Below are 27,224 nucleotides of genomic sequence, written 5' to 3' on the forward strand. Positions count from 1 at the left end.
GGACATTAAAAAATGCAGGGAAAGTGATAAATAACTTGGAAATAAAAGGCTCTGACATCAAGTAGAAAAGGTTTTCCTATTAAATCAAAGTCATGAGAACTTGCAAACAACCTGTCATGTATCACTGTATCTGGTAATTGAATATTCAGTGTCAGAGTATAAAGGAGCTTTCTGAAAAGTCCCAAATACATGAACTTGTAGTAAAGTATTTCCCCCTGCATTGGCTTAATTCTATTTCTCCCTCTCTATTCCTGTTAAAGAGCTGCTGTCCATTTAATTTTTTGCTTCTTTTGTTTTACTCTAAAACTGAAAATTTTTACCTACCAAATTAGGTTGTTAGGCTATTAGAACTAAGAATTTCATATACAGTTCTCAACAGCGCCTTGAAAAGTTTGGTTGTTGTGACTTATTTATAAAATAAATCCCATTTTTGGGATGGTCTCTAAATGAGGTTGTGCATATTCTACAATAATAATAGCAAAACAAAATCATTCTAAGCTGCCATAAATGGACTATTGTGTAGAAATATGTTTCTGCACTAGAAAATGAGACAGCTGAGGCTGCTCTTAAATAACACGCCTGGATTTCCAAAGTAAAACATTCAAAATAATGAAAAAATTTTTTTGCCAATGAAAAATACAATTCTAGGAAAAAACTATTACTCAAATAATAACCTTAAATAACTATACTGTCTCTCCCATGTTAAAAATTCCTTTATTTGTAGACTATAGTCTTTCTAATTATAACTCTTAATAACTTATAACAAGTTTAAAACACCAAGCCCAAACAAGTCAAAATATTTTAAATATGTAACTGAAGTCAACTAAGAACATACTTACACTGGATTTATTACTACTGGGCCCCCAAAGCTTTTCCTCCCTTAATGTGATCCCTGTTAACAATTACCTCCATAACAAAGTAAAATCCAAGCTTATGAAAACAAACTTCATTGGCAGTACCATCCTTCTAGTGACTAAAATTGTTATGGAAAATAATTTTCTATTCAAATATTTATTAAGAAATCCCTAAATTAATTTCATTGTTAGAGGAAATGCAAGAATTGTTGTTGTTGTTGAGTTGCTAACTTGTGTAGAACTGTTATGACCCCATGGACTGTAGCATGCCAGGCTCCTCTATCCATGGGATTTCCCAGGCAAGAATACTGAAGTGGGTTGCCATTTCCTCTTCCAGAGGATTTCCCCACCCAGGGATTGAACCCACGTTTCCTGCATTGGCAGGTGGATTCTTTACTGCTGAGCTACCAGGGAAGCCCAATTCAAAAATATATTTTCTTATTTAAACTCCATTAAAACATTTAAAACATGCATTACCCCAAATTTTCATTTTGGATCAGCTACTTCATCTCTGTTGGGGTGATCAAGATTCATAAATAAATTACATAATCTCACTTAAAAAATTGCAGTCTAAACTTTTAGTTCTCTAATGTCTTGAGCAAACCATCCAGATAAACATTATTCATGCAAGCTTTTCTCCATCCTTTATTGGGTAATTATCTAGGCTCTCTGAGTCATCTTCAGAGTCAAATGTTCAATTACTGTCACTGAAATTTTATAAAATTACATAAACATCAATTATAAATCCTAAAAAACAAATGACACTATAGGATATTTAAGATTAATTTATTTGAGTATGCATATCATATAAACTTATCATAAAAATATGCCCCATATTAAATAATTTTAAAGATATATGATTACTTATATATAATGCTTTCAATATAGTTCATTATCTTGAATTCTTTGGTTCCTGAATCTGCCTGTGTTTCCCCTCCTTCTGCTGGATGCAGAATACAATAGCCCCCAAAAGAAGGGGCAAAAAACAAAGGTACTAGGCTGACCAGTCTCAATTATCATGGACATGCTAAGATGCTCTCCATAGTCAGCACTATGAACATACTACTCAAATGTAAATGAGAGCTTAAGCAGAATGAGTGACCTTCATGAGGTTTCTCACACAAAGTGTACCTCATTATCACTGAAGATGTAACTACTAACAAGTGAGGTCTAAGTTATGTAACTATTTCTGAGCCCTTTGGGGTAATGTCAATATCCAGCTTCCAGTTTCCACTCTTGAAAATATTTTTCCATTGTGCGTCTAGATCTCAAGGTGCCCACATTCACGGTAGGTATGATTTTCTGCGGCTTCAGCCACTGAACAAAACGTTTCATCTCTAGGTAGCTGCTGTGTTCACTGTAAGGAATCCCTGCAACACAAAAGACAGTGCTTACTAAACGAACTACTAAAGAAAACTGCACACACCCAAAATAAAATAAAAGAGAAAAAGAAAGCAATCCAAGTAGTTTTGCCAAAAACTCCTTGGTGCTTTTTTTTTTCTGATAACAAAATTTGCTAGTATTTTTTACAAACTGTTTTTCCTTTGTTCAGTCGTTAAGTCGTGCTAGACTCTGTGCGACCCCATGGACTGTAGCATGCCAGGATCCTCTATTCATAGGATTCTCCAGGTAAGAATACTGCAGCGGGTTGCCATGCCCTGCTCCAGGGTATCTTCCCAGGTTAGGCATCGAACCCAGGTCTCCTGCCTTGGCAGTTGGATTCTTTACCACTGAGCCACCAGGGAAACCGTCTTTTACAAATAATAAAGATTAAAATTATATAAACACTTTTGAACATTAAAAAAATGCTATTACTTTTCTACGTGGGCTTCCCTGGTGGCTCAGATAGTAAAGATTCCGCCTGCCAAGGCAGGAGACCTGGGTTCAATCCCTGGGTCTTTTCTACTTTTCTATGTAGATACTTAATAATATGCATTTCTATAGATTCTTATTTGTAAACAGATTTTTTCTTTTTAAACAATTCTTCCCTTAAGCACTTTGCCCAGCTACTGATTTCACGAAAATTCTAGATGAAATATGAGTAAAACCTGAAGGGTAACAAGCAAAAGATTCTTGATTTCTAGAGCAAGTAAGCAGATTCCATCCCCAAGCTTTGTACACATAAAAAGGGGAAAAAAAAAAGATTAAGTATTCAAAATCTTATTATCTTCTTTACTGAAGATCAAATACCACAGAGAAAGGGTCCTGTTTAGAGTAAACTAGGGTCCAAAAAGCCAGTTATTCATAAGCCAGTTATTCATTGGCCATTATTCATAAGCCAGTTTCTAAGGACAGAAATGGTTAACGTACTCCAAAGATGAAAAAAATTAAAGTCAAGTTTGTAACTCTTGCTGCCACCACATCTGGCACTGTCTTCCTATTCTCAGTGCCACAGCATCATTTAAAACACAGTGGTACCACCCGTCTCTCCTTTCTAGTAGTACATTGGGTTGGCCAGGAAGTTCTACAATCTCCCCGACACGTCACTGATAACACACATGCGTTCCTCTGTATTAGTCATTGTCTACTAGCTGTACTGCTTTATGAGTTTGAAAGTGAAAGTGAAGTCGCTCAGTCATATCCAACTCTTTGCGACCCGTGGACTGTAGCCCACCAGGCTCCTCCGTCCATGGGATTCTCCAGGCAAGAACACTGGAGTGGGTTGCCATCTCCTTCTCCAGGGGATCTTCCCGACCCAGGGATTGAACCCAGGTCTCCCACATTGCAGGCAGACACTTTAACCTCTGCACCATCAGGGAAGCCCAAAGAGTACTGGAGTGGGTTGCCATTTCCTTCTCCAGGGGATCTTCCCGACCCAGAGATCGAACCCAGGTCTCCCGCATTCCAGGCAGACGCTTTAACCTCTGAGCCACCAGGGAAGCCAGGTTTAGAAAGTGAGGAGCAATTTTTACCTGTTAAATTCTTAAAGATACTTTGGTGCCTCTTTTTTGTTGAATCTTAATTTTACTGCTTTAAAAAAAAAAGTAAACTAATTACAAACATTAAGAGTAAAAGCAAAATGAATATACCATATATTGAAATGTTTCCTTTGGTCTGGGGAATAATATCTGCTAGACTAGTTAACTTGTTAGAATGCGTCCAACCTGTAGGTCGAAAAGCCAAAATCTGATTGTATTTCCCACCACATTTCTTCAAGTGATTCTGTAAACCCTGTTTGAAAAAAAAAAAAAAAGATATTTATTTAATGGTTGGTGAAGATGGGTAATGTGGAATAACATAGAATGATTAAAATGTTGCATCAGCACAGTTTGGGGGAGTTTTCAGTTGGTGAGCACTGGAAAACCTAGTGCTGTGCTCCCCACCAGAAAACAAAATAACTGAAAAACAAAAATTTTCCCCTTTGCTTATCTGAAGTTGTGTGTGTATGTGTGTGTGTCAGTAGCTCAGTCGTGTCTGACTTTTTGCAACCCTTATTAGAGGTCTGATACTAACACTGATAAATGTGAGTCCATACTCTCCATGCATTTACACCAACAGAGGACTGACGGGTGGATATAAAGATGGAAATAACTTTATAACAGCATCACACTCAGCACAGACATACATTTTAAGATGCACGGTAGCTCTTTTCAAATGTTCACTCCTTTTCACCCTTTATACATGAACCAGAATAACTGCAAAACTTCTCGGCTGCTTTCATTAGAAATAAAACGCTAATACATTTTGAGTAGAATAGAACTTTCCAAACTAAGGTTGTCACTAGTGAGGACATTGGGTAAGATTCTTAGAAAATCAGTGACCAAGGTTCAACCTTCGAAAGATAAGAAAAACCCAGATAAAGGCAAAATGGCATAAAGGATATGAAAAAAAAAAAAAAAACCAATACTTTTTGGCTAAAGACTAAACCCAGAGTGTCATAAGGCTTAGTGTAAATTTATAATAACATCCTAGTTTTATTTAAAACAATAAAAAAACCTAAATAGTATATAGTATCATCTTGGATTTCCAGAAATCTCCTTTTTCTTCTTTAACCATACATATAAATTACTGAATTTTAAAAAGATGCTGGCAGGAAGTTCTGAAGAAATCATAAAGACAAATCCACTCATCCACCTATTCATTCATTCATTCAGTATCTGTTCCAGGGGCTGATGTTCGAGTGGTCAATGAGACAGAGCCTTCACCTTCTGGAAGCCTACAGCATACTTCTATAAACACCACTTTCTGAATCCTTTTCTTTTTTTTAATGGAAACAATGTGTTCTTTCTTTTTAAAACTCTCATCATCTATTACACCATCAGCACCTCAGAATCTTAGACTGATCTCTTCAGAAAGGACTTATTTTTTTATAAACTCCTAGAAATGGAATAGCTAAGGACTTGCCCCTAATTTCCTTTATAAGTGGATGAAGAGTGCCACTTTCTCTGAATCTCAGCATAGGAATACTACCTTTTTAAAAAGTATGCCTATTTGGTAGAAGACAAACACATCACTGTGTTTCATTAAAAATTTTTTTTCTTCTTATTATCTAGAGGCTGATGATTTTATTGTGTTTATCAGACATTAATATTTCACTGGTGAATTAATAATAATCCTTTGATTTCTCTTTTATATCAAATAATGATCTTTTGCTAATTTGTACACCTACTATTAAACGGCCATATATCTTACCAACTACTATCCCTCCTCCAAAAAAAGAGTTTCAGTTACAGATATATAAGTTTTCATTATCATATCCCTGGCTCTGCAAATTTTCAGGGTTTTGTCTTGCTTAGTCTAGGATCTAGCTAATATAATACTGTTTGCTTAATTACGAATCCTCTTCTTTTCCTGTTCTCACAAAGAAAAGAACATGACAGGAGCCAGGTTGAGAACAATTATACATGTAATATCATAAACTAAGAGCCCAACTTTCAAAAAGAGGTCATCAAATTTATCCATTCTTATGTGTCTCTGTAAAAACACTCGGGAGAACTGAATCGGAAGTAATTTCGGCTTTTCATGAGACAAATTAGAGTTACCACAAAAACATCATTAACTTGTGCCAGAAACAAAAACACAGGACATCATCGCCTAAGCCAAGCACACAAGAAAGACTGCAACCACCGCCAGCCATTCACTAACCACCACTGGAGCACTGCTATCATGAGGGATTTTATTATGATTTAGTCAACAGAAAGTCCCTGATCTATGACTCGTTTCTCTGTTTATTGGTAACTAGCTTGTGATAAAAATGCCTTCAGTAGATGCTACTGAAGTTATTTTTCGGTATGTAAATTAATTATCTACAACTAATGTTTACCACATCCCATCAACAGGTTAAAATCCGGGGTGGTAGTCAATTAAGTTCTTACATATATGAACCTGGGATGTTGAACTAGGTAGCATGAGTGCTATTATTTATAGCAGAGGTCTCCAACCTCTGGGATCTAATGTTTGATGATCTGAGGTAGAGCTGATGTAATAATAATAGAAAGAAAGCACACAAGAAATGTAATGTGCTTGAATCATCCCTGAACCATTCCCCTCCCACCTCCCAATCTGTGGAAAAACTGTCTTCCATGAAACCAGTCTCTGGTGTCAAAAAGGTGGGGGAATCTCTGATTTACAGTCTTCTGTAAAGACTTCTTTCTAAGCCTTTCAAGCCTGCCTCAGAAACCCTGACAATTGTATCATGTTAACATTTTCACAAAAAAGTCATTATCTCTGATGCAATGAAACTATTTTGCCTAGTTTAAAAAATTGGTTTTATATACTAACTAAAGTGTAGCCTTATGGTAACCATCTGCTTCTGCTCCACCTGCATTTCGAAGATATGAAATTGTAAAAAGAATGTCATCATTATCTGGTCACTTTAATGGAAGAAGGGGAAAGGCTACAGAAAAATACCAAAAACATACAACAAATAATGGAAATAAGACAAAGATTTCAGATATTCTTTTTTTTTTTCTTCAAAGCAGGTAACTGACAGTTTTTTTTTAAGCATATAGTTCAGTGGTTGTTGGTATAGTCACAAAGTTGTGTGACTATCACTGCTGTCTAATTCTAGAACATTTTCATCAATACCTCCACCCATCCCCGCAAAGAAAACACTGTTCTCATTAGCAGTTGCTCCCTATTTCCTCTCCCTCAAGTCCTGGAAACCACTAACCTACTTACTCTCTCCAGATTTACCTATTCTGGACATTACATATAAATGAAATCACAAAATATGTAGCCTTTTGTGTCTCTTTCACTTGGCATGTTCTCAAGGCTTATTCATACAATAATGAAACAGTAATTTATTTCTTTTTACAGCTGAATATTTCTGTTTTATGTACATAACAGCTTTTTTTTAATCCATTCATCATTTAACGGACACCGGAGCTGTTTCCAGCTTTATGGCTACTATGAACTATGCTGCCATGAACACGTGTATAGAAGTTTTTGTGTGGACATTATGTTTTAATTCTCCTAGGCATATACCTAGGACTGGAATTACTGATCATATACTCACTCCATGTTTAACTTTTAAAGACATTAACAAATTGTTTTCTAAAGCAGCTGCACCACTTAACAGTCTTATTAGCAATACACGAAGGTCCAGTTTCTCCATATCCTCATCAACAATTGGCACTATCTTTCTTACTACAGCTATCCCTGTGAGTGTAAAGTGGTATCTCACTGTGGTTTTGATTTACAGCTCCCTGATGGCTAACAGTGCTGATCCTCTTTTTTTCATGTGCTTACTGGCTATCTGTATACCTTCTCATTCATTCCTTAGCCCTCTGCTGACTCTGGCTTCCTCCAACATTACTTCACTGAAATAGTCCTTGTGAACGTCATCCTTTCCTTATATGACCTCTCCACAGCACAAGGTACTCATAAACATTCTTTCCTGAAAACTCTAGCCCCTTCACTTCCATAATATTCTGACTCCCCTACCCGTTTTGTCCCCTTAAATGGATCATTTGTTCAAATGAAACAAACTAAGCAAGAAATAAGACAGTAAGATAAAAATCATAAACATATGTTATACCCTCCTCAGGATATCAGTGTTCATTTTTTGATTAAGCAACATTCTCATTAGCCTCCATGCAAACTGGATGCTTCTCAAATTTAACATATGTTTGCAAAGCTGGCTTAAATACTAATGGACAACACTATGACTTGATTATCCTTGATATTTTTATGAATTATACACTCACGGAAATAGGTGCCAAAAGGATTTATCATAATCTCAGGAAAAGAGGAAAATTTTCTTATTCAAGGGATAGAACTAAAATACTAATACTAAAATACACTGTATCAGTGTTCTTATTTATGACAGATATAGTAATCAATACATACTAAGCTATTTCAAAAGGCTCCATAATATTGTTTCATAAATATTATAACAAAATTAAAAATATATTTTTTGGTGTACATCATGTTCTTTATTGCTTTTAACACACAGGTTTGATGTATTCCTTTGCAAGGTGTCAAAATGTTAGAAAAAGGAATGAATCTTAGTATCTGAATAAATCTAACAAACAAACCCCCATAAATTACAGGGAGGTCACATCATACGTATCTTAATTTATACCTCAGAACTAACACTAGAACTTTCTTTTAAAATATACTTATTCTATTTCATTTAATCCTCACATATATATTTTCAACATATATCAATGGTATAGTGGCTTAATATTATACAGAATAGACCTGAAGAAACGTAAGAATGCCTTAGAATTCTTCATTCATTTCCCCACTCATCCAGGAAGAAATGGAAAATAATCTTACAAACAGAAGGTTTGAATGACCAGAGAGATGCATACTTTTTTCTATTTTTGTTTCTTCCTTCCCTAGCTCCTAAACTCCTGGTGAGCATATGAATCACTCTATACAGCTGCATCAGAAAAACTTAAAAACATTTCAAATTCCACTTAAAAGATTTTCTAGGGCAAACTTTGCTTTGACTCCATTGTAAATGAATTCCTCTACCTTAAATGCAAGTAAAACGGCATTCTAGTTTACAATCATCAGATTGCCTTTTCTAGTTCATCCTAAAGACGTATCTCTTGAATGCTTACCTTAAAATTAATTTGCATCATTGGGAGAAGGTGAACCAGTGACTTGCACATGTCTGTAGTGATGAGGGAACTGACTTCTGGTATATTGAAGCACTGTAATGTGTTATATTTTTCTTTGGACATGCCTACTTTTGAACCCAGAACGTCAGCAATGGCTACAGGAAAAGTTCAAAAATAGTAAGCTATAGTTCATGAAAAGATTCAACAACAACTTAATCAACTTTAAAATAAGAATTTACCAAATAGAAATTCAAAACTTTCACACTTTTGCAATAGTCTCAAAAAAGCTGAATAATTTTCTTGGTTAACCATAAGGAATAAATAGTGAGAAATCCAATAACTTATTTTTAAAGAACTAGTCTTTCAAAATTGCAAAAGATGGATGGAAAGGGGTTGAGGGAGGGGGAAAGATAAGTTTGCAGGCGTTAAAACCCTGACTTTATCATTTTACATCTTAGTATTCGACATTATGGGACCATAGTTAAGAAATGGAAAATACTTTGCAAAGTAGTACCATACTATCTAGAAAAATTACAGTTGCATTTCCAGAAATCATTTAGGAACAAACACTAAACCTGTCCTCTAAAATAATTAATTGATAGTTATCATCAAAAAATGCAGTGAAACTATGCTCTAGTCATCTCTCAGTCTGCTAAAATATTAATGTAGCATGGACTTTTGCTCTATCAACACTTTGTAGATATAAAGGCTACCATTAACACACTTATCAAATGTTTCCATTAAGTTTTTCAAAGTTTAAAGGAATTAAACTCTATCAAATTTTTCTTCAACTTCAAAGGTAATACTGAACTGTTTCAGGAAATAAATATCAAGCACAAGAACGATGCCTGAAAGGGCTTTATGCAAAAAGAATTTCGGATCCTTGTAATACAGCAATGTAAATTAGCTATAGCTATCACCCACCTAGGAAGATTTTCTCTTTTCCAATAGAGTAAGTGCCACAGACAACAAGAGCCTGTGGGTTTAGAGTTACAGTCTCAAAGGCAGTGTTGATGGCAAACTGGATAACCTCTTGCTGAGATGGAAACGAGTATTCTGGGCTGCAATATCTGTAATATGTAAATACAGTCTTATTAAAAGAACAACAAGAAAGCCATAGCATTAAGTCGGATGTTATTTTACAAAAGAAGCTTTATCAAAATTATATACAAGAGCAGTATAGTGTATTAACACCACCGCAGTTACCTCACCAGTGCCTGTTGTTAAAATATTTGTTAACAGCTATTGATTATTTATGATGGAATTACACATTTTCAATATACCTTTTTCATTATATTTCTTTTATCACTCTCAAATAAAGAAACTGCATTTTCTTCCTTCAAGAATATTTCTAGCTAGCTATTTTAGCTATGAATTGTAAACCTTAATATCTTCTTTTTTTAACCCCAACCCCTATCAAAGAAAATACTATTGATAGGGATTATTTTTATGGACTAAAGATTCTGCTTTATCAAAAACATATATTTTTAATAATGAAACTGAACATGAATTTGATGAATTATCACTAAATCAAGTAGTTAATATTCACATGGTTGTTATTCTCTCTTAGGAGATACAGAAATATATATATAGTATTATAAGAATATAGCAGATCTAGTTGTGTCTACCTCAATATAATAACAGCCAATGAAAAATACTACTATTAGTATTAACCCTAACACTACTAGTTATAGATATTTGACATGAAAGTTCAGCACTTTTTCACTAAAAAACTCATAAAGTATAAACATCAAAGAAATATACTCTTTGCTGGTCAGCTATAAGAGCAGACAAAAAACTCAGTCCTCTCTCCTATAAAAACCCACAAAGAAATTCAGAATGGTATGTAGACTAAAGTAACAACAAAAAGGTTTATTTTAAAACATTATTTTCTTAATTCACCTAGTATTTAAGTACATATAGAAGAATGGAAAAGTTAGCTATAGTGTTAGAAAACTGGATATGGAAGATCATCTCTTACTAAATATGCAATCCAAACTCAGGCCTTATTGAGACAGACTGAAATAGTTAACATCATTTCTGAAAAACTGATGAGAGGTATTTCAGTAATAATAAAAAGACAAGGGATTAGATCTGACCGAGTGCCTGAAGAACTATGTACGGAGGTTCATGACACTGTACAGGAGACAGGGATCAAGATCATTCCCAAGAAAAAGAAATGCAAAAAGGCAAAATGGTTGTCTGAGGAGGCCTTACAAATAGCTGTGAAAAGAAGAGAAGCGAAAAGCAAAGGAGAAAAGGAAAGGTATACCCATTTGAATGCAGAGTTCCAAAGAACAGCAAGGAGAGATAAGAATGCCTTTCTCAGCAATCAATTCGAAGAAATAGAGGAAAACAATAGAATGGGGGAAAACTAGAGATCTCTTCAAGAAAATTAGAGATACCAAGGGAACATTTCATGCAAAGATGGGTGCAATAAAGGACAGAAATGGTATGGACCTAACAGAAGCAGAAGATAGTAAGAAGAGGTGGCAAGAATACACAGAAGAACTATACAAAAAAGATCTTTATGACCCAGATAACCACGATGGTATGATCACTCACCTAGAGCCAGACATCCTGGAATGCAAAGTTAAATGGGCCATCACTACAAACAAAGCTAGTGGAGGTGATGGAATTCCAGCTGAGCTATTTTAATCCCCAAAGATGATGCTGTGAAAGTGCTACACTCAATATGCCAGCAAATTTGGAAAACTCAGCAGTGGCCACAGGACTAGAAAAGGTCAGTTTTCATTCTAATCCCAAAGAAAGGCAATGCCAAAGAATGCTCAAACTACCACACAACTGTACTCATTTCACATGCTAGCAAAAACAGACTGGTTCCAAATAGGAAAAGGAGTACGTCAGGCTGTATATTGTCATCCTGCTTATTTAACTTATATGCAGAGTACATCATGAGAAACGCTGGGCTGGAAGAAGCACAAGCTGGAATCAAGATTGCCAAGAGAAATATCAATAACCTCAGATATGCAGATGACACCACCCTTATGGCAGAAAGTGAAGAAGAACTAAAAAGCCTCTTGATGAAAGTGAAAGAGGAGAGTGAAAAAGTTGGCTTAAAACTCAACATTCAGAAAAGTAAGATCATGGCACCTGGTCCGATCACTTCATGGCAATAGATGGGGAAACGATGGAAACAGTGAGAGACTTCATTTTTTCTGGCTCCAAAATCACTGCAGATGGTGACTTCAGCCATGAAATTAAAAGATGCTTATTCCTTGGAAGAAAAGTTATGACCAACCTAGACAGCATATTAAAAAGCAGAGATATTACTTTGCCAACAAAGGTCCATCTAGTCAAAGCTATAGTTTTTGCAGTGGTCATGTATGGATATGAGAGTTGGACTATAAAGAAATCTGAGCACAGAAGAATTGATGCTTTTGAACTGTGGTGTTAGAGAAGACTCTTTAGAGTCCCTTGGACAGCAAGGAGATCCAACCAGTGCATCCTAAAGGAAATCAGTCCTGAATATTCACTGGAAGGACTGATGCTGAAGCTGAAACTCCAATACTTTGGCCACCTGATAGGAAGAACTGACTCATTTGAAAAGACCCTGATGCTGGGAAAGATTGAAGGTGGGAGGAGAAAGGGACAACAGAGGATGAGATGGTTGGATGGCATCACTGACTCAATGGACATGAGTTTGAATAAACTCCGGGAGTTGGTGATGGACAAGGAGGCCTGGTGTGCTGCAGTCAATGGGGTCGCAAAGAGTCAGACACGACTGAGGGACTGAACTGAACTGAAAAAGACAATGGGGCTTCCCAGGTGGCGCTAGTAGTCAATAACCCCCCTCCAAGGCAGGAGACACAAGAGACATGGGTTCTATCCTGGGTAGGGAAGATCTCCCTGGAGGAAGAAATGGCAACCCACTCCAGCATTCTTGCCTGGAGAATCCTATTAGTCAGAGGAGCCTGGTGGGCTACTGTCTGTGGAGTCGCAAACAGAAAGACACAGCTGAAGCAACTTAGCATGCATGCACTCAAAAAAAACAATGGCTTATACTATTATGTTGATAGCACTTGGGAATTCAAGACTGTTGCTTATAGGTTACCTTTTGGAGAAAGGAACAACGTAATTCTGAATATTCAGACATAGACCTCATTCTCTGTTTCCTTTTCTTCATAATCACACTTAATTGTTACACAGATACTTTAAGAGGATAAACTTAAAGGATGTTTTCCTAAAGTTTGCTCCCAAATTTCAAATTTTCCTTCCTTTTTTCAGCAACAAGATTCTCATATAAATCGTATTTTCAAAGGGATATTACAAAAAAAAAAAAAAAAACTGAGCTGGAGTCAATTAAGACATGTAATCCCAGATCTGTCCTAAGTAAGTATATGTTTTTTCAACCATCTTTCTGATAAATACTTAAAATGATAATTGACAATAAGTCATCGCTTTGATTACCTAAGCACAAGCTCAAATTATTCATAATATAAAGCGAAATGCTGTCAGTGGAAAAAAGAAGCACAGAAACAAAGCTTCTCTTACGTTGTATCTAAGTAAAGTGTGTGGACTTTCTGGCAAGCAAGTAGAGAACGTTCCATGCTGGGGTCTGCTCTGAAGTCTCCCGTGTGTAGTATGACATGGCCGTTAGGAAGATAAAAAAGGATCATGACAGCACCTGGACAGCTGAACACAAACATTTCAAAGGAATATTATTTACACAAAGCATCTAAAGAAAGAGTATTCATTTCCATATCAACAAGTTAACATACTTTATTAACTGACCACAATGATACAGCATTATACTACAGAGAAGTCTAGCATTTTAACTTAAGGGAATTTATCTCACACACACAAAAAAAATGGTGTGCAGGAAAAGGTTAATTCAGCAGGCCAAGACTGGTAAAATTCCACACATCCTCAAGAAAGGCCTGTCTTTGGGACTGGTCCTTGGGAGATGAGTTTTGAGTCCTTGGAGCATTCTGCCTGCTATGAGTGTTTTGGATGCTGCACCCAATTGGCCACATGTTACCAGTTTGATCAGATAGTTACTAACAGCGGTGAATACTTGTTTTTTGCTTTAGCAGAACTGGAGTCTGAGTACTGAGGTCAGTCATAGGGGTGCTAGAATTATACATTGCTGTTGCTGCTGCTAAATCGCTTCAGTCGTGTCTGACTCCGTGAGACCCCATTGATGGCAGCCCACCAGGCTCTGCCATCTCTGGGATTCTCCAGGCAAGAACACTGGAGTGGGTTGTCATTTCCTCCTCCAATGCATGAAAGTGAAAAGGGAAAGTGAAGTCACCCAGTCGAGTCTGACTTGTAGGACCCCATGGGCTGCAGCCCACCAGGCTCCTCTGTCCATGGGATTTTCCAGGCAAGAGTACTCGAGTGGGGTGCCATCGCCTTCTCCAGAATTATACACTACTGACTTTCAATAAAATCCCTGGATACTAAGGCTCAGCTGAGCTTCCCTGGTTGGTCACAGGTCCCATGTGTGGTTAGGGCTTCCCTGGTGGCTCAGATGGTAAAAAATCTGCCTGCAATGCAGAAGACCCTGGTTTGATCCCTGGGTCAGAAAGATCCCCTAGACAAGGGAATGGCAACCCACTCCAGTATTCTTGCCTGGAAAATCCCATGGACGGAGGAGGCTGGTGGGCTGCAGCCCATGGGGTTGCTATGAGTCAGACTCTTAAATTCTAGGAAAACACAGGAAATAACTGGAGAAGGCAATGGCAAGGCAATCCAAGGGGTCACAAAGAGACAGACATGACTGAGCGACTTCACTTTCACTTTTCACTTTCACGCATTGGAGAAAGAAATGGCAGCCCACTCCAGTGTTCTTGCCTGGAGAATCCCAGAGATGGCGGAGCCTGGTGGGCTGCCGTCTATGGGGTTGCACAGAGTCGGACACAACTGAAGCGACTTAGCAGCAGGAGCAGGAAATAATTACAAACTTCCCTTTCCCTGAACCCAAAATCCACACCTCAGTGACTTCACTGGGGAATTATATGAAAGACTTAGGGAAGAAATAATAACAATTACTATATGAAATATTTCAGAAAATAGAGAAGGGAATACTTCATGAGGTCAGTATTACTCTGATATCAAAGTAAGACAAAAGTTATTTTAAAAAACCTGTAGACCAATAGACATTGTATAAAAGACAAAATTCTTTAACAAAATATTAGCATATTAAACCCACCTATAAATTTTCAAAAAGGGTAATACATGAAGACTAAGTGGCGTTTATCTCAGTAATATAAGCCTGGTTTAAATCCATCTTTGTCATTTACCACGTTAACATTATAGAGGAGAAAAATTATGTTATAATTTCAATAGATGCCAAAGAAACATTTGATAAAATTCAACACCCTTTCATCATCACAAACTTCCAGCAGAGGGGATTTTCCTCAAAACTGATAAAAGGCATCTATGAAATACCTATTGCTAACATCATACTTAATGGAGAAAGACTGAATACATCCTTCTTAAGATTAAGAACATGGGAACATGTCTGGTCTCACCACTTAGATTTGACATTATCTGAAGGTCTAATCCAGTACAACAAATAAGAGAAAAAAAATACCACTCTAAATGGAAAGAAGTAAAACGAAATCATCTTTATTTTTAGATGTACGTGGAAAATTTTCAAGAATCTATTAATACAAAAAAACCTACAACAACTAATGATCAGGTTTAGCAAAGTCTCAGGATGCAAAGTCAAAGAACAAAAATCAGTTGTCCATCAAGAACTGAATGGATAAAATAACTGTATTATGTCATCAGTAGACACTACGTAGTAACAAAAAGGAACACATAACAGCATGGATGAATCTCAAAAATACAACCCGGAACAGAAGCCAGATACAAAACAGGGGTTACCATATGATTTCATTCAGATGAACCCCTAGCAAAGACAGATCTAATCCACAGTCACAGAAGACAAGGTTTTCTGAGTCCAGGTTGGGGTTTGGGATTGACTGGGAAGGAACACAAGGAAAACTCCTGTGGTAGGGAATATTTTCCATATTTTTATTGTGGTGGGAATTACATGGGTGTGTAGTTTTGTCAAAATTCAACAAAGACTTAAAATAGGTCCATTTTATTTATGTAAATTACACCTCAATAAAGTTCACCCAAAAAAAAAAATCAGAACTGGAGTTGTTATAATTGGTGATTAAAAAAATAAACAGCAGCAAAGTTAGCAGATAAAATCTCACAGGCAATCTGAAAAAAACAGCTCTGACCTGAAATTTAGGAGACCTTGGTTTAGTCTTAATTTTAATTCTCTAGGTATCTATGATCTCTAAGGTACATAAGGATAACATTCCACGGAAAGTGTAAAGATGCGCAGCTGACTGATGGTTGTATTTTGGCACTGTGAATCCTGACAGTACTTAACATTTTAAAAAATGAGGCAAAAAAGAAAAAATTCTTTCAAGAAAAAAATCTTCCAAGTCTTTAGTATCAAAAACCTAAAGGATTTCTTAAAGGAAAAAAAGAAATCCTCTAGAATCTGAATGGAGTACCAGTTGTTAATTTATATGTGATATTAAAGAAAATGGCAAAAGGTTATCTCTTAAAGAACAGCAGCAATATGTTAAAAGATTAAAAAAAAATAAGCTAGAGTCTCATATGTAAAGCACAGTAATTAAACTGTATTAAAAAAGGGCTAGAGAACACTTAGAGAATCTCTCTACATTTAATCTTTGTTTCTGTATCGGGTACATTTTGTTTTTCCAAAAGAAGAAACACATTTTACTTGTTTTAAGAAATATCAAACATAATAGTTTCAATAAAAAGTTCTTAAATAACCATGCAATGTGTTTTCCTTTTGAATATTTAAAAACAGGTTGTCAATAAAGTAACTTTAATACTTACTGATTGGCATCTAGCAAAATAACCTTGATACCATTCACTATACATTCAGTGTCTACTGGCAATGGATGGATATATTGTTCTTGTACGTGAAGTTTGCTCTTCAACAAATTGCCAGTTATCTGCAAAACAGGATGTGCTTATTGCTGATACATTAAAACACTAAATAAGTCTTTTATTTCATATCACTTAAGAACTCAAGCATCTTAATAATTTCCTTGTTCTTTCACTTATATATTCATGTAAACCTACCAGAATGCCAGGAAGAACTTTCTCAAACGACTGCATCACAGCTTTGCTTAAACACTATCTCTGACTTCTCCCTCACCTGTAAAAAGTCTATCACCTCAGCATGACACACAGAATCCTTCATGATTTGGTCCCTACCCATTTCTGCGGGTTTATCTACTGTCATTCCTTAGTTTGTTTTTAGCAGCTGAAGTTCTTGGAATGGCTATACTTCTCAGGTGTCTGTTCCTTTACACAAACTCTTCTCTACCCGGAAAGCTCTCTACTCTTTCTTTTGCCTGGATCTGGAATCAGACAGACTTGTATTCAAATTTTGTGTCTGTCATTACTAGCTCTGTGACTTGGGGCATGCTACTTAAGCCTCCAAGCCTCAGCTGCTTCACTAATAAAAAGAGGATAATTCAAGAATACTTGAGGATTAAATCAAATTCTAGCCAAAGTCCTTAGCAGTACACATTAAGATGCTCACCTTTTAATAATTAATTCGAGGTGTCTCCTTCACCATGAAACTTTTTCTAACCTTAGCCTAGGACACAGTAAAGCCCCCGACTTCCTACTTCTAGGTATTCCGTTTACTTTTCTACTACAAATAGAGCACCCACTGGAGTACTGGTGAATGTGTAGGCTGTAAACTCCCTGAAGTTAGGTATTTTGCCATGAGTATCTTTTTAGGCATTCAGTAAATATTTACTGAATGAAACATGTTTCAGTACATCATGAACTAGCTTATCTGTTGTCTCCATAAAATAAAGCATATTTTTAAAAATCTATTGTAACTATCAACAATAACTCATTTGATTTTAGAGTCCAAAATGTGGAATCTGCTTTTTCATATATTTTCCAGAAATATGATCTTACAATTTTAATTATTTTTTAACCAGACTGCTTAGAAATTCACTGCATTCCACAAATTCAGAATTTAGAATACTAGAACTTACCTCACTACAATAAATGGGAAACATGCAGTTTTTAGACAATCCAGCATAATGATCAGAATGGAAATGAGTGAGAAAATAGGCAGTGCAACCTTCAACCCATCCATACTGAAAGGCATCAACCGTAAAGCCAGTTCCTACAACGAAAACACCAAAGCAGCTGCTTTAGCAAGAGTGAAGTAAAAGTTACCCATTTGCTTATATAGCAAACTCTTACACCTTTACATCTCATGTCCAACTTAACTTTACAATTTAATTTAAAAATCTACACCGCACAAATTCATCAAAGGATGATCCTAGAGATGAAAATGAGTCTTGCAAGTTTACACTAAATATACCCAGTATAGTCTTTTTAAAGAATAACTTTGCCAAAAAACGAAAAAGTACTAATCTACAAACCAGTTATTTGGCTAGCTGAATATTTTCATGATACTTACTAGGCACCTAAAAATCCTTTACTTCTGTGAAACAGCAAAAGGAGAATGCTATCTTTCTTCTAAAACATGAAATCTCAATAGGGGTGACATTGACCTGCTTCTGGCAGGAGAAAGATGGTTGATGACCCAAATGATCTCACTGGCCCTCCAAAGAGTCACAGAACAACAGGTAAATAGATATCCATAGTATTTGAATTTCATTGTGGGAGGTGGGGAGGAGAAAGGAAAACGAGAAAAAAAAAAAAAAGCCTAAAAAGGTTCCAGAGAGCAGCAATTATGAAAAAAGAAAAAGATTGAGCTGTTCTAAAACATGCAGGTAAATAAGCATACCTCCACAATTCTACAGAGGCCTATCCACACATGGCCCACTAGTTCTGGGCTCACTTTAAATATAGAAATTTAATCAAAATGTGCATACTTTTCTTTACATAAATATTTTGAGCAAATTATACATTTATAGTATCAAAAAAGCACATTAAATAATCTTCCTGAAACCAAGTGCATTTTGGCAGTTTTATATTCTTTTCAGAAGGATGCCTGGTTTCTTCAATAATAAACTTCATTTTACTACACATTTTTCTATTAGCTCTTCTATGAAGGCACAAAAAATTACAAAATATGAAAAGATTATAAAACTAAGTTATGATATGGTTTAAAAATGTTTAGCATTTATTATGACCTGGGTAACCCATGACATTTCCCTTCTTTGAAGCTTTTTAGTACTTTGCATTTTTCTTAAGTTCTTAGAGGCTGTCTGTTACTATGGTTACTTACAGAAATCCTTTCCTTCCTCCGTATTAAGCTGATCTATACTAATTTTTGTCAAATCTGTAATATCTATATAACTAGTACAGTATCTTGTATATAGTGGTGGTGTTAGTCACTCAGTTGTGTCCAACTCTTTGCGACTCCATGGACTGTAGCCTGCCAGGCTCCTCTGTCCATGGCATTCTCCAGGCAAGAATACTGGAGTGGGTTCCCATTCCCTTCTCCAGGGGATCTTCCCCATCCAGGGATGGAACCTGGGTCTCCCGCATTGAAGGCAGATTCTTTACTGTCTGAGCCACCAGGGAAGCCCCATTTTGTATATAGAATATGTTTAGTAGAAGTTTGCTGAACTAAATGGAGCAAAAAAAGAGTAAATAGGCAAAAAAAAAAAAATCTGTTACATAAAAAAATAAGGGAAACAGAAAAAATTGTTTCACATGCACACATAAGCAATGAAGTTTAAAGAAGTTGCATCTTTGTAGATATATTAAGCATTGATACTTTGACTTACCAGGTATTTTCTTATAGAATGGACATGTCCTTTTCCTTAATTCTCCTGCATTAGATGACTCTGAGATTTTCGTGTTCTCTCTCTGCACTCTGCCATGAGCTGATTTTACAAAGGCTTTGTCTTTACTTAAATTGACTGTTCCAGGTACTGTCTTCTTAAGGTGACCTGGATTCTTCTGATGTCCTCCTTCCTGCAATGAATCTGACTTTTTAAGTCTCTTTCTTTGACGCTGTGACCCCCTATCAGAAAGCTCCACAGAGGGCTGACTTTCACTTAAATTCTTTACCTCTAATTCTAAATCACTTAAAGATTTTTCTGCTTTCCTCTTGCGCTGCTGGGACCTCTTTTCATTAGGACTTACAGCTGTATTGAAGTTCATCCCTTCTAATGAACTTTCCTCCAGCAATTTCTCTTTTCTTTTGGGTGGCAGTCCAAAATACACACCTATATCCATCTGCTTCATTACCTTAGTAGAAGGCTGTGTTGCATGACACTTAGGGCCAGAGGGCAACATTTTCGAAGGCTTAGCAACAGTAGGTGTACTAGAAAATGTTTCTGAATTTAAAACTGGAACTTTATTGTCCAGCATACCATCTAATGCCTTTCTGCAGAAACATGTTGAGTTTGCGTTGTTCTTAGCTTTGGAATTCTTATTTGATAATTCTCTAGTTTTACTTTGGGTTGGGTGGAAAGAATGACATCCTCCTCCCTGGTTTTCAAAATGTTTTGACATTTTACTGTTAAGTAATGGAAGGGAATTTTGATTGTAAACAGCTGATTCTTCAATCACCTGTTTCTCTTTATTTGATTGAGATGAGCGAAATTCTGGTTCATCAGGTTTTGCTTTAGAGCCTTGGTAACTAGGAGACGTAAACCTCTCTGCTAATGCAGGTGGAAGCAACATAAAATCATCATCAGTATATGCTGGATGACCATGTGAACCAATTCTCTTATTTTGGAAGGTAAGTTGAGACGAATCATTAAGAGAGTTGCATTCATACAATTCTTCATTGTATTTATCCTGCGTTAAGAAGCTATCCACTTTGGGGCAGGCCTCCTGGTTCTCCAGTAAGGGGTCATATAGTTTTTTAAACAAAGTGGAGTTGCTGCCATCTTCTTCCAGACTGCCATCTTTAGAACTTTCCATGAAAAATCGTTCCTGTTGTGAGTCATCCAGTTTATCATTTGTATCGTAAGTTTCTTCATCACTTTGAAGTGGAGAATAGGAGATTTCACAGTTGCTAAAGTCATTTTCTGGCAATGGCAAATTTCTGTGTTCTGGGTTGTTTTGGCTGTCTAATTCTTCAGCAAGAGGCAAACCAACTCCTACCAGTTTGTCACTGTTAACATGTCCTGTAAATTGTGGGACTTGTTGGGAAGTTTGGCTATTTGTCGAAGAGGAAATCTTTTTATCGGTTTCAGTTGGAGACTGAGAGCTTTTTAGATACTGGGTCACTAACAAGGGATCAGTTGAAACATTTTTTAAGTTTTCTGTTTGTTTCTGATGTGGAGACCATCTTTCCTTAAGGCTACAAAGAAAGTCTGAATTAGTCTCACTGAAACTCTGCCCTGACCCATGGGAAGGATCCCTGAGAGGACTATTACCAGCCCTGCTTTGAGCTAGCAGAAGATGAGTGTATCTCTGGTAATGAGAAGGAATTGTTGAGGAACACTGAAGGCCATCAGGACACTCTGAAAATTTTAATAAAGAAAAAAGTATTACTGGATCAAAGCACAGAGTAAGCTCTGACAGTATTAGCACTATAAATTAACAGGTAAGTGGTTTAACAGGTAAATAATCAGCCCTACTTCGCAGTCTTAGGACAATAGCTATCTTTATACCAACAAAAAATCAACACACAATTATCAGTAATCAAGTATGGTTTTACAAGGTGCTAGTTATTATTTCTAAGTCAAATATTCTTTTAAGTTTCCTTTCAAATACTCTTTTCTTGGAAAAAAAGTTAAGACTAACACCTTTTTCTTCCCACTAAAAACTTTCAGAAGGATGAGCTCCTCCAAAATGCATGTCATGTTTGCACGAGAAATCGATCCCATCAGTTTCACTACATCTCTATTGCTCAGGCAAAAAAAAAAAAAGGAATAGAGAAAGCTGGTATGTCTGTATCATAAGTTTAAAATTCCACAGACTAAAATTCTACTCCAATTTTTGTCTTATCAGGCAACACAGATGTATGACAATTGCAGTGCCAAATTAGGTTCCATTATTTAATATTCACAATGTATACAAAAACAATAATAGCAATCTTAATCAGAGCTGTCCATATACTAAACATTTTAGATTGCAATTTAATTCGATAAATTGGTTAATAAGGCTTAAGTAATCTGGAAACTTCTCTGGCATACTATTATGATTGAGAAACATGGAAACCGTCTTGGCATAACCTCCCCCTTGTATGTCACTTTCCCGGCCTATCAAAAAATGACTCCCTCCACCTCCAAAGGGCCAGCCTTGTGGCTCAGCTGGTAAAGAATCCACCTGCAATGTGGGAGACCTGGGTTTCCATCCCTGGGTTAGGAAAGGCTACCCACTCCAGTATTCTGGCCTGGAGAATTCCATGGACTGTATAGTCCATGGGGCCGCAAAGAGTCAGACATGACTTAGCGACTTTCACTTTCACCTCCAAAAAAGATATTACATTAAATTGGAAGACTTCATTGCTTAAAACTACCTCATAAAAGTATATGTTAAAAACTCAAGAACAATCCATCTGAGATTCTGTTCAAAAGAGTTTATCAGTGAAAAGCAAAGAGAAAAATCTCTTTGAGGTGGCTTCATCTGTAAGACATTTCACCGAGGGGATCATTATGGGACTTCGATTTCTGATTTTCAAGCCACTGAAAACCAAATTACTAGCATTTGTTGAGGCTTCCACTTTTACAGGAAAGGCTAGTGCCAGTTTTTTTTTTGTTTGTTGTTGTTGTTATTTTGCATCTTTGCAGTACTTTAAAATGAGAGCTAGAGGTTAATAATGTCTTTTGAATCATAGTTAACATGAAAGCCATACTGAATATTACTTTTATGTTATTGAATTTCAATTCTTTGAGATTTAAAATTTTATATATGGTATATAAGTTTAAAATATACAAAACAAATCATCAATAACAACTTATTCTCCATATACTATAGGTAGGATTTTCTACACATTAAACATGACATTTACTATATAGTTTAAAAGATAACAAAAATGTAATATTACTTCAGTTCTCATTTGGCACAATTATTTACTAGAATCTTAATAAACTAACACTCCTTCCTAGTTCTTCTCTCTGTACCTTAAGAAGAATGTACGGCATTCTTGACTTCAAGACTCCTGTGGACTACATTCATGCTTCTCTAAAAGTCTGTTTCATAAAAGATAAAATGGGCAAATCGTTCAACTTTTAAGAACACTAAGTGCTCAGAGTCTGCCTGCAATGAGGAAGACCTGGGTTCTATCCCTGGGTCAGGAAGATCTTCTGGCCAAGGAAATGGCAACCCACTCCAGTATTCTTGCCTGGGAAATGCCATGGACAGAGGAGCCTGGCAGGCTACATCCATGGGGCCGCAGAGTTGGACATGACTGAGCGACTTCACTTCACCCCTATTGGATATCAATTGCTGTTATTTAGTCACTAAGTCGAGAAGGGCATGGCAACCCACTCCAGTATTCTTGCCCGAAGAATCCCTATGGACAGAGGAGCCTGGAGGGCTGCAGTGTCTGGGGTTGCAAAGGTTTGGACATGACTGAGCGACTAAGCACAGCACAGTTGCTAAGTCATGTCTGACTCTTTTCGACCCTAGGGACTGTAGCCCCCCCAGGCTCCTCTGTCCATGGGATTTCCCAGGCAAGAATACCAGAGTGGATTGCCATTTCCTTCTCCAGGAGACCTTTCCAACCCAGGGATTGAAGCCATGGCTTCTGCACCAGCAGGTGGATTCTTTACCTCTGTGCCACCTGGGAAGCCCATTAGATGTCAACACCACCTACCTTATGCAGGTAAAAGTAGCCTAATATGTGCTCAATTAACATTTATGAAAAACCACAGATGTTTTGGAACTCTTATGAAATAATAAAATGCATCGAAACTCTTTTTTGGCCATGCAGCTTCTAGGATCTTAGTTCTTGAACCAGGGATTGAACCCATTCCACCTGCAGTGGAGGAAAGGAGCCCAAACCACTTACCACCAGGGAATTCCCCATTCAAAGTGTTTTCAGGTTTCCAACACTCTCTACAGCTATACCAATGACTAGTATCTTTTTAGCCTCACAAGAAGGGTCACAATGCATTATCTTGTTTCCTTCAAAGATGAGTCATTCTTACTTAAGAGTATCTCATCTCACTTCCGGTTTACTACTTATCTGGTTTCCTTCCTTCCTTCCAGATTGGTAAGTCTGGCCTCATTCAGGTCTTGTTGACTATTTCAAGCCCACTGTCTTTTTTGGAATCTTACCTGTTCCGGAGACTGGTGTGGAATCCAAACACTCAAAAACATGCCATCGAGGTGTTTGACCTAGCAAGCAGGAAAAAGGCATCTGGCAGTTGGGACAGTACCCATCATAAACCGGTCGTGTCTTTGGAGACACGTGTTTGTTTTTGTGAGTCCTACAGCGCTTTTCTGGAGTGACCTCTGTGTCTTGGCACTGTTGAATACCATCTCCACAAATGGAGTTCTGACTGGAAGCGACAGAAGTCTGACTGTCTGTTTCTCTAAGGCACGTTTCTGGGGTCTTGACCTTCTTTTTAGTTTCTACAGTCCTTTTTTTATTTCTGTTTCGTTTTGACTGGTGTTGTCCATCTGTTGCTTTTTCAACAAAATCTGGAATATTCTCAGAGCAATTATTTGGATGTACTCGTTTTGGTTTTCTTTTGGATTTGTATTCCCAAATGTCTTCTTCCAAAAAAGCATCTTCTAACATGGCAAAATGATTCTGATCATTAAAAAAGCACTAATCTTAAGTAAGTTGACAGTCTGTTTCTTGTTACAAAATTATTAAAGGGAATTATTTTGCTGAGGGAAAAAAAAAGTGACAAAAAACTTACTAACTTGATGGGACTCTAAAGCTCTGGTATTGAATATATTGGGAAACCACAAACCTTTTACCTAAGAACACTTGCTGTTTCATTTATGGCATCTGAGTTTTCCATTGTGTATACTTCATTCAGGTCTCTTGGCTTTTTCCAGGACTTGATTCATAAAAATAAGAATCAGTAATACTTTGAATACCAAGTCCTAATGGAAATCATAGGTTTAACAGACTAATTTTAGAAGGAGCTTTGTAAAATCCTTATAAAGCTCCTGTCAATTCTTTTTCAGCTGGACAAGTGTCCAAATCACAAATCCAACCACAGTCCCTAGGCAACTGACTCAGCAGGTGCTCCAAACACTTAAAAGGCTACTTCAGCTTGCTAGCAACTCTAGTCATACCATAATCTAATGTGTGTGATTGGCAAAAGAAAAGTAATAGCCCTTATCCGTGACTCCAGGACATTCAACAACTTCGGTTTCCTGGGTCAGTCCAGTATCTTCCTCCAGCGGCAGTGAACAAGGGCTGCACAATGAACAAACAAAATTCAAGTATGTGAAGTTGGACCTGCACCGAGGACACCCCCACGCCTAACTTCAGATCGCAGAGGTGATCTGCCTGCGAGTGATCAGCTTTCTTTCCCACCAGCCTCAAAAACCAAGGTTCACCTGCCTGATGACACCCACCGGCTCGATCTCCTGTTTGGGCATTAGAGGCGGCAAGGCCAGTGGAGGGGGCCCTCATTCCCCTCCCCACTCCCAGGGCTGGGAGCCAACACAGCCCGCTCCGCAAAAGCCACCGGTGCCCCCACCCCTCTTCTGAGGGCAGACGCCCACCTGGCACCCTCACCACCCCCACCCCGCTGCGAGGAGCTCCAGCTGCGTCCGCTCCCCCCCGACACCCCTCGTCCGCCTGGTCCCCGTGTTCGCTCCTGCACTTTCACTGCACCGCCTGGTAATAAAACGCGGCGTTGGTGTATAAGCCAAGCCATTGGCTAGTCCCTCCCAACTTAAAAAAGCCTGCTCCTTTACCTTTCATGTCGTGGCGGGAACAGCTTCCCGTGACCAACGCTGTGTCGAATCGGCTGTTCCCGGTCTAAAACGGGAACTTTGAAAAGAAAAAAAAAAAGTTTGGGCCCTTTAAGTTCTACAGATTTATTTTATTTTAGTTCTAAAACCTGCTAATTTCCAAACTGAAGGGCGGGAATTGTTCTCTTGGAGCTTCTAGAACGCCGGCCCAGGGGCCTTTTCCTTGTTGAATCTGGCGTTCCGAATGTCCAGGCTCCCCTGGGGCGAGAAGACTTAGGAGGGGCGGGGTACCTTGGGAAGGTAGTTTAATTACGTGCCTGGGAATCGCGCCGATTTACACTTTAGCCTTTGAACAAAGTGCCGTTAGCGTGGAGTGGGGCTGGTGGAAAGGGAGGCGAATGTGCGGTTTGGAAACCAAAGAACAATAAAGCGCTTCCTCTCTCTCCACACGAGACCGTCCCGCGGGCTGGGCGGCCCCTGGACCATCCGGAGAGAACATGGCGGCGCCCGGAGCCCGGAGCTGCAACCTCTCGGGCCTGCTCCCGGCTCAGACTTCGCTGGAGTACGCCCTGCTCGACGCCGTGACCCAGGAGGAGAAGGACGGCCTGGTCTACCAGTATCTGCAGAAGGTGGACGGCTGGGAGCAGGACTTGTCGGTGCCGGAGTTTCCGGAAGGTGAGGGGCTGGCTTCGGGGTGGGGACCCCTCCGGAACCTCCCCTTTCTCGCGGACCGCGCCCTCCCCTAAAGCGGTGGGCGAGGCTGCTGTACAGCCGAGCCGCGGAGAGACGCCTCGCCCAGCCGACTCTGTCCCCAGGCGGCAGCGAACGAGGGTTTGTGGAGGACGGGAACCTGCACCTTCGTCTCTGTCCTCCGGCTCTGCCCGGGCCTTGGGTTAACTCAGTTCACTGAGTTAAAGTTTCGTGGCCCCCGTTGGCAGTGATTCCAGTGTCCACGCCACCCTGTCCTCTCAGTCTGGTTGCCCATCGTCATCATCATCTTTGTGCATCATCCAGGCTAACGGTTACGGATCACTTGTGGGCCACACAGAGTCCTAAACACAAAGTATTTGTAATTTAATCTTTGCAAACCACCTAGGTGGTCTTATTGCGTGGGTGCTTAGTCGCTCTGCCATGTCCAACTCTGCAGCCTCATGGACTGCAGCCTGCTGCTCTGTCCATGGGGATTCTCCAGGCAAGAATGCTGGAGTGGGCTGTCATGCCCTCCTCCAGGGGATGGTCCCAACACAGGGATCGAACACAGGTCTCCTGCATTGCAGGCGAATTCTGAGCCACCAGAGAATCCCAAGGTGGTCTTGTCAGCTCTGTTTTACAGTTGGGAAACTGAGGCACAGGAACAGAGTCGTTTGCCTAGGGCCTGGCAACTAAGAAATGCTGAAGTTGGATTATACAGACACTGCCTCCCACATTGGGCCGGTTTCTTAACTGGGCCACACTCCTTTCAAAGTTGTGAAACTTGTCATTTTAAAAACCTGAATCAATTATGGCCCATCTCCAGGTTTGAATCCTGTTGCTGTCAATGTTTGGAGCA

General features: G+C 38.3%; 2 protein-coding genes across 2 annotated transcripts in view; one reads left to right on the plus strand and one right to left on the minus strand.

The window, feature by feature from the left end:
• Positions 1–1,626: 1,626 nt before the first annotated feature.
• DCLRE1A (DNA cross-link repair 1A) lies at positions 1,627–26,392 on the minus strand. Its single transcript, XM_069567640.1, has 10 exons — positions 25,679–26,392; positions 24,074–25,172; positions 19,618–21,309; positions 17,905–18,038; positions 16,721–16,839; positions 13,382–13,522; positions 9,791–9,936; positions 8,867–9,021; positions 3,884–4,025; positions 1,627–2,224 (listed from the first exon to the last, which is right to left on the minus strand). The coding sequence occupies exons 2-10, from the start codon at positions 24,537–24,539 to the stop codon at positions 2,064–2,066; spliced, it is 3,156 nt and encodes a 1,051-aa protein (XP_069423741.1). The 5' UTR covers positions 24,540–25,172; positions 25,679–26,392; the 3' UTR covers positions 1,627–2,063.
• The window catches only part of NHLRC2 (NHL repeat containing 2), a 53,682-nt gene continuing 52,253 nt past the window's right edge, over positions 25,796–27,224 (plus strand). The window contains exon 1 of the mRNA XM_069567641.1: positions 25,796–26,350. Within this exon, the coding sequence (XP_069423742.1) occupies positions 26,173–26,350 (178 nt within the window). The 5' untranslated portion in view covers positions 25,796–26,172. The remainder of the gene's footprint in view (positions 26,351–27,224) is intronic.

Source organism: Ovis canadensis, chromosome 22 (assembly GCF_042477335.2).
Source record: "Ovis canadensis isolate MfBH-ARS-UI-01 breed Bighorn chromosome 22, ARS-UI_OviCan_v2, whole genome shotgun sequence".
Lineage (NCBI taxonomy): Eukaryota > Metazoa > Chordata > Mammalia > Artiodactyla > Bovidae > Ovis > Ovis canadensis.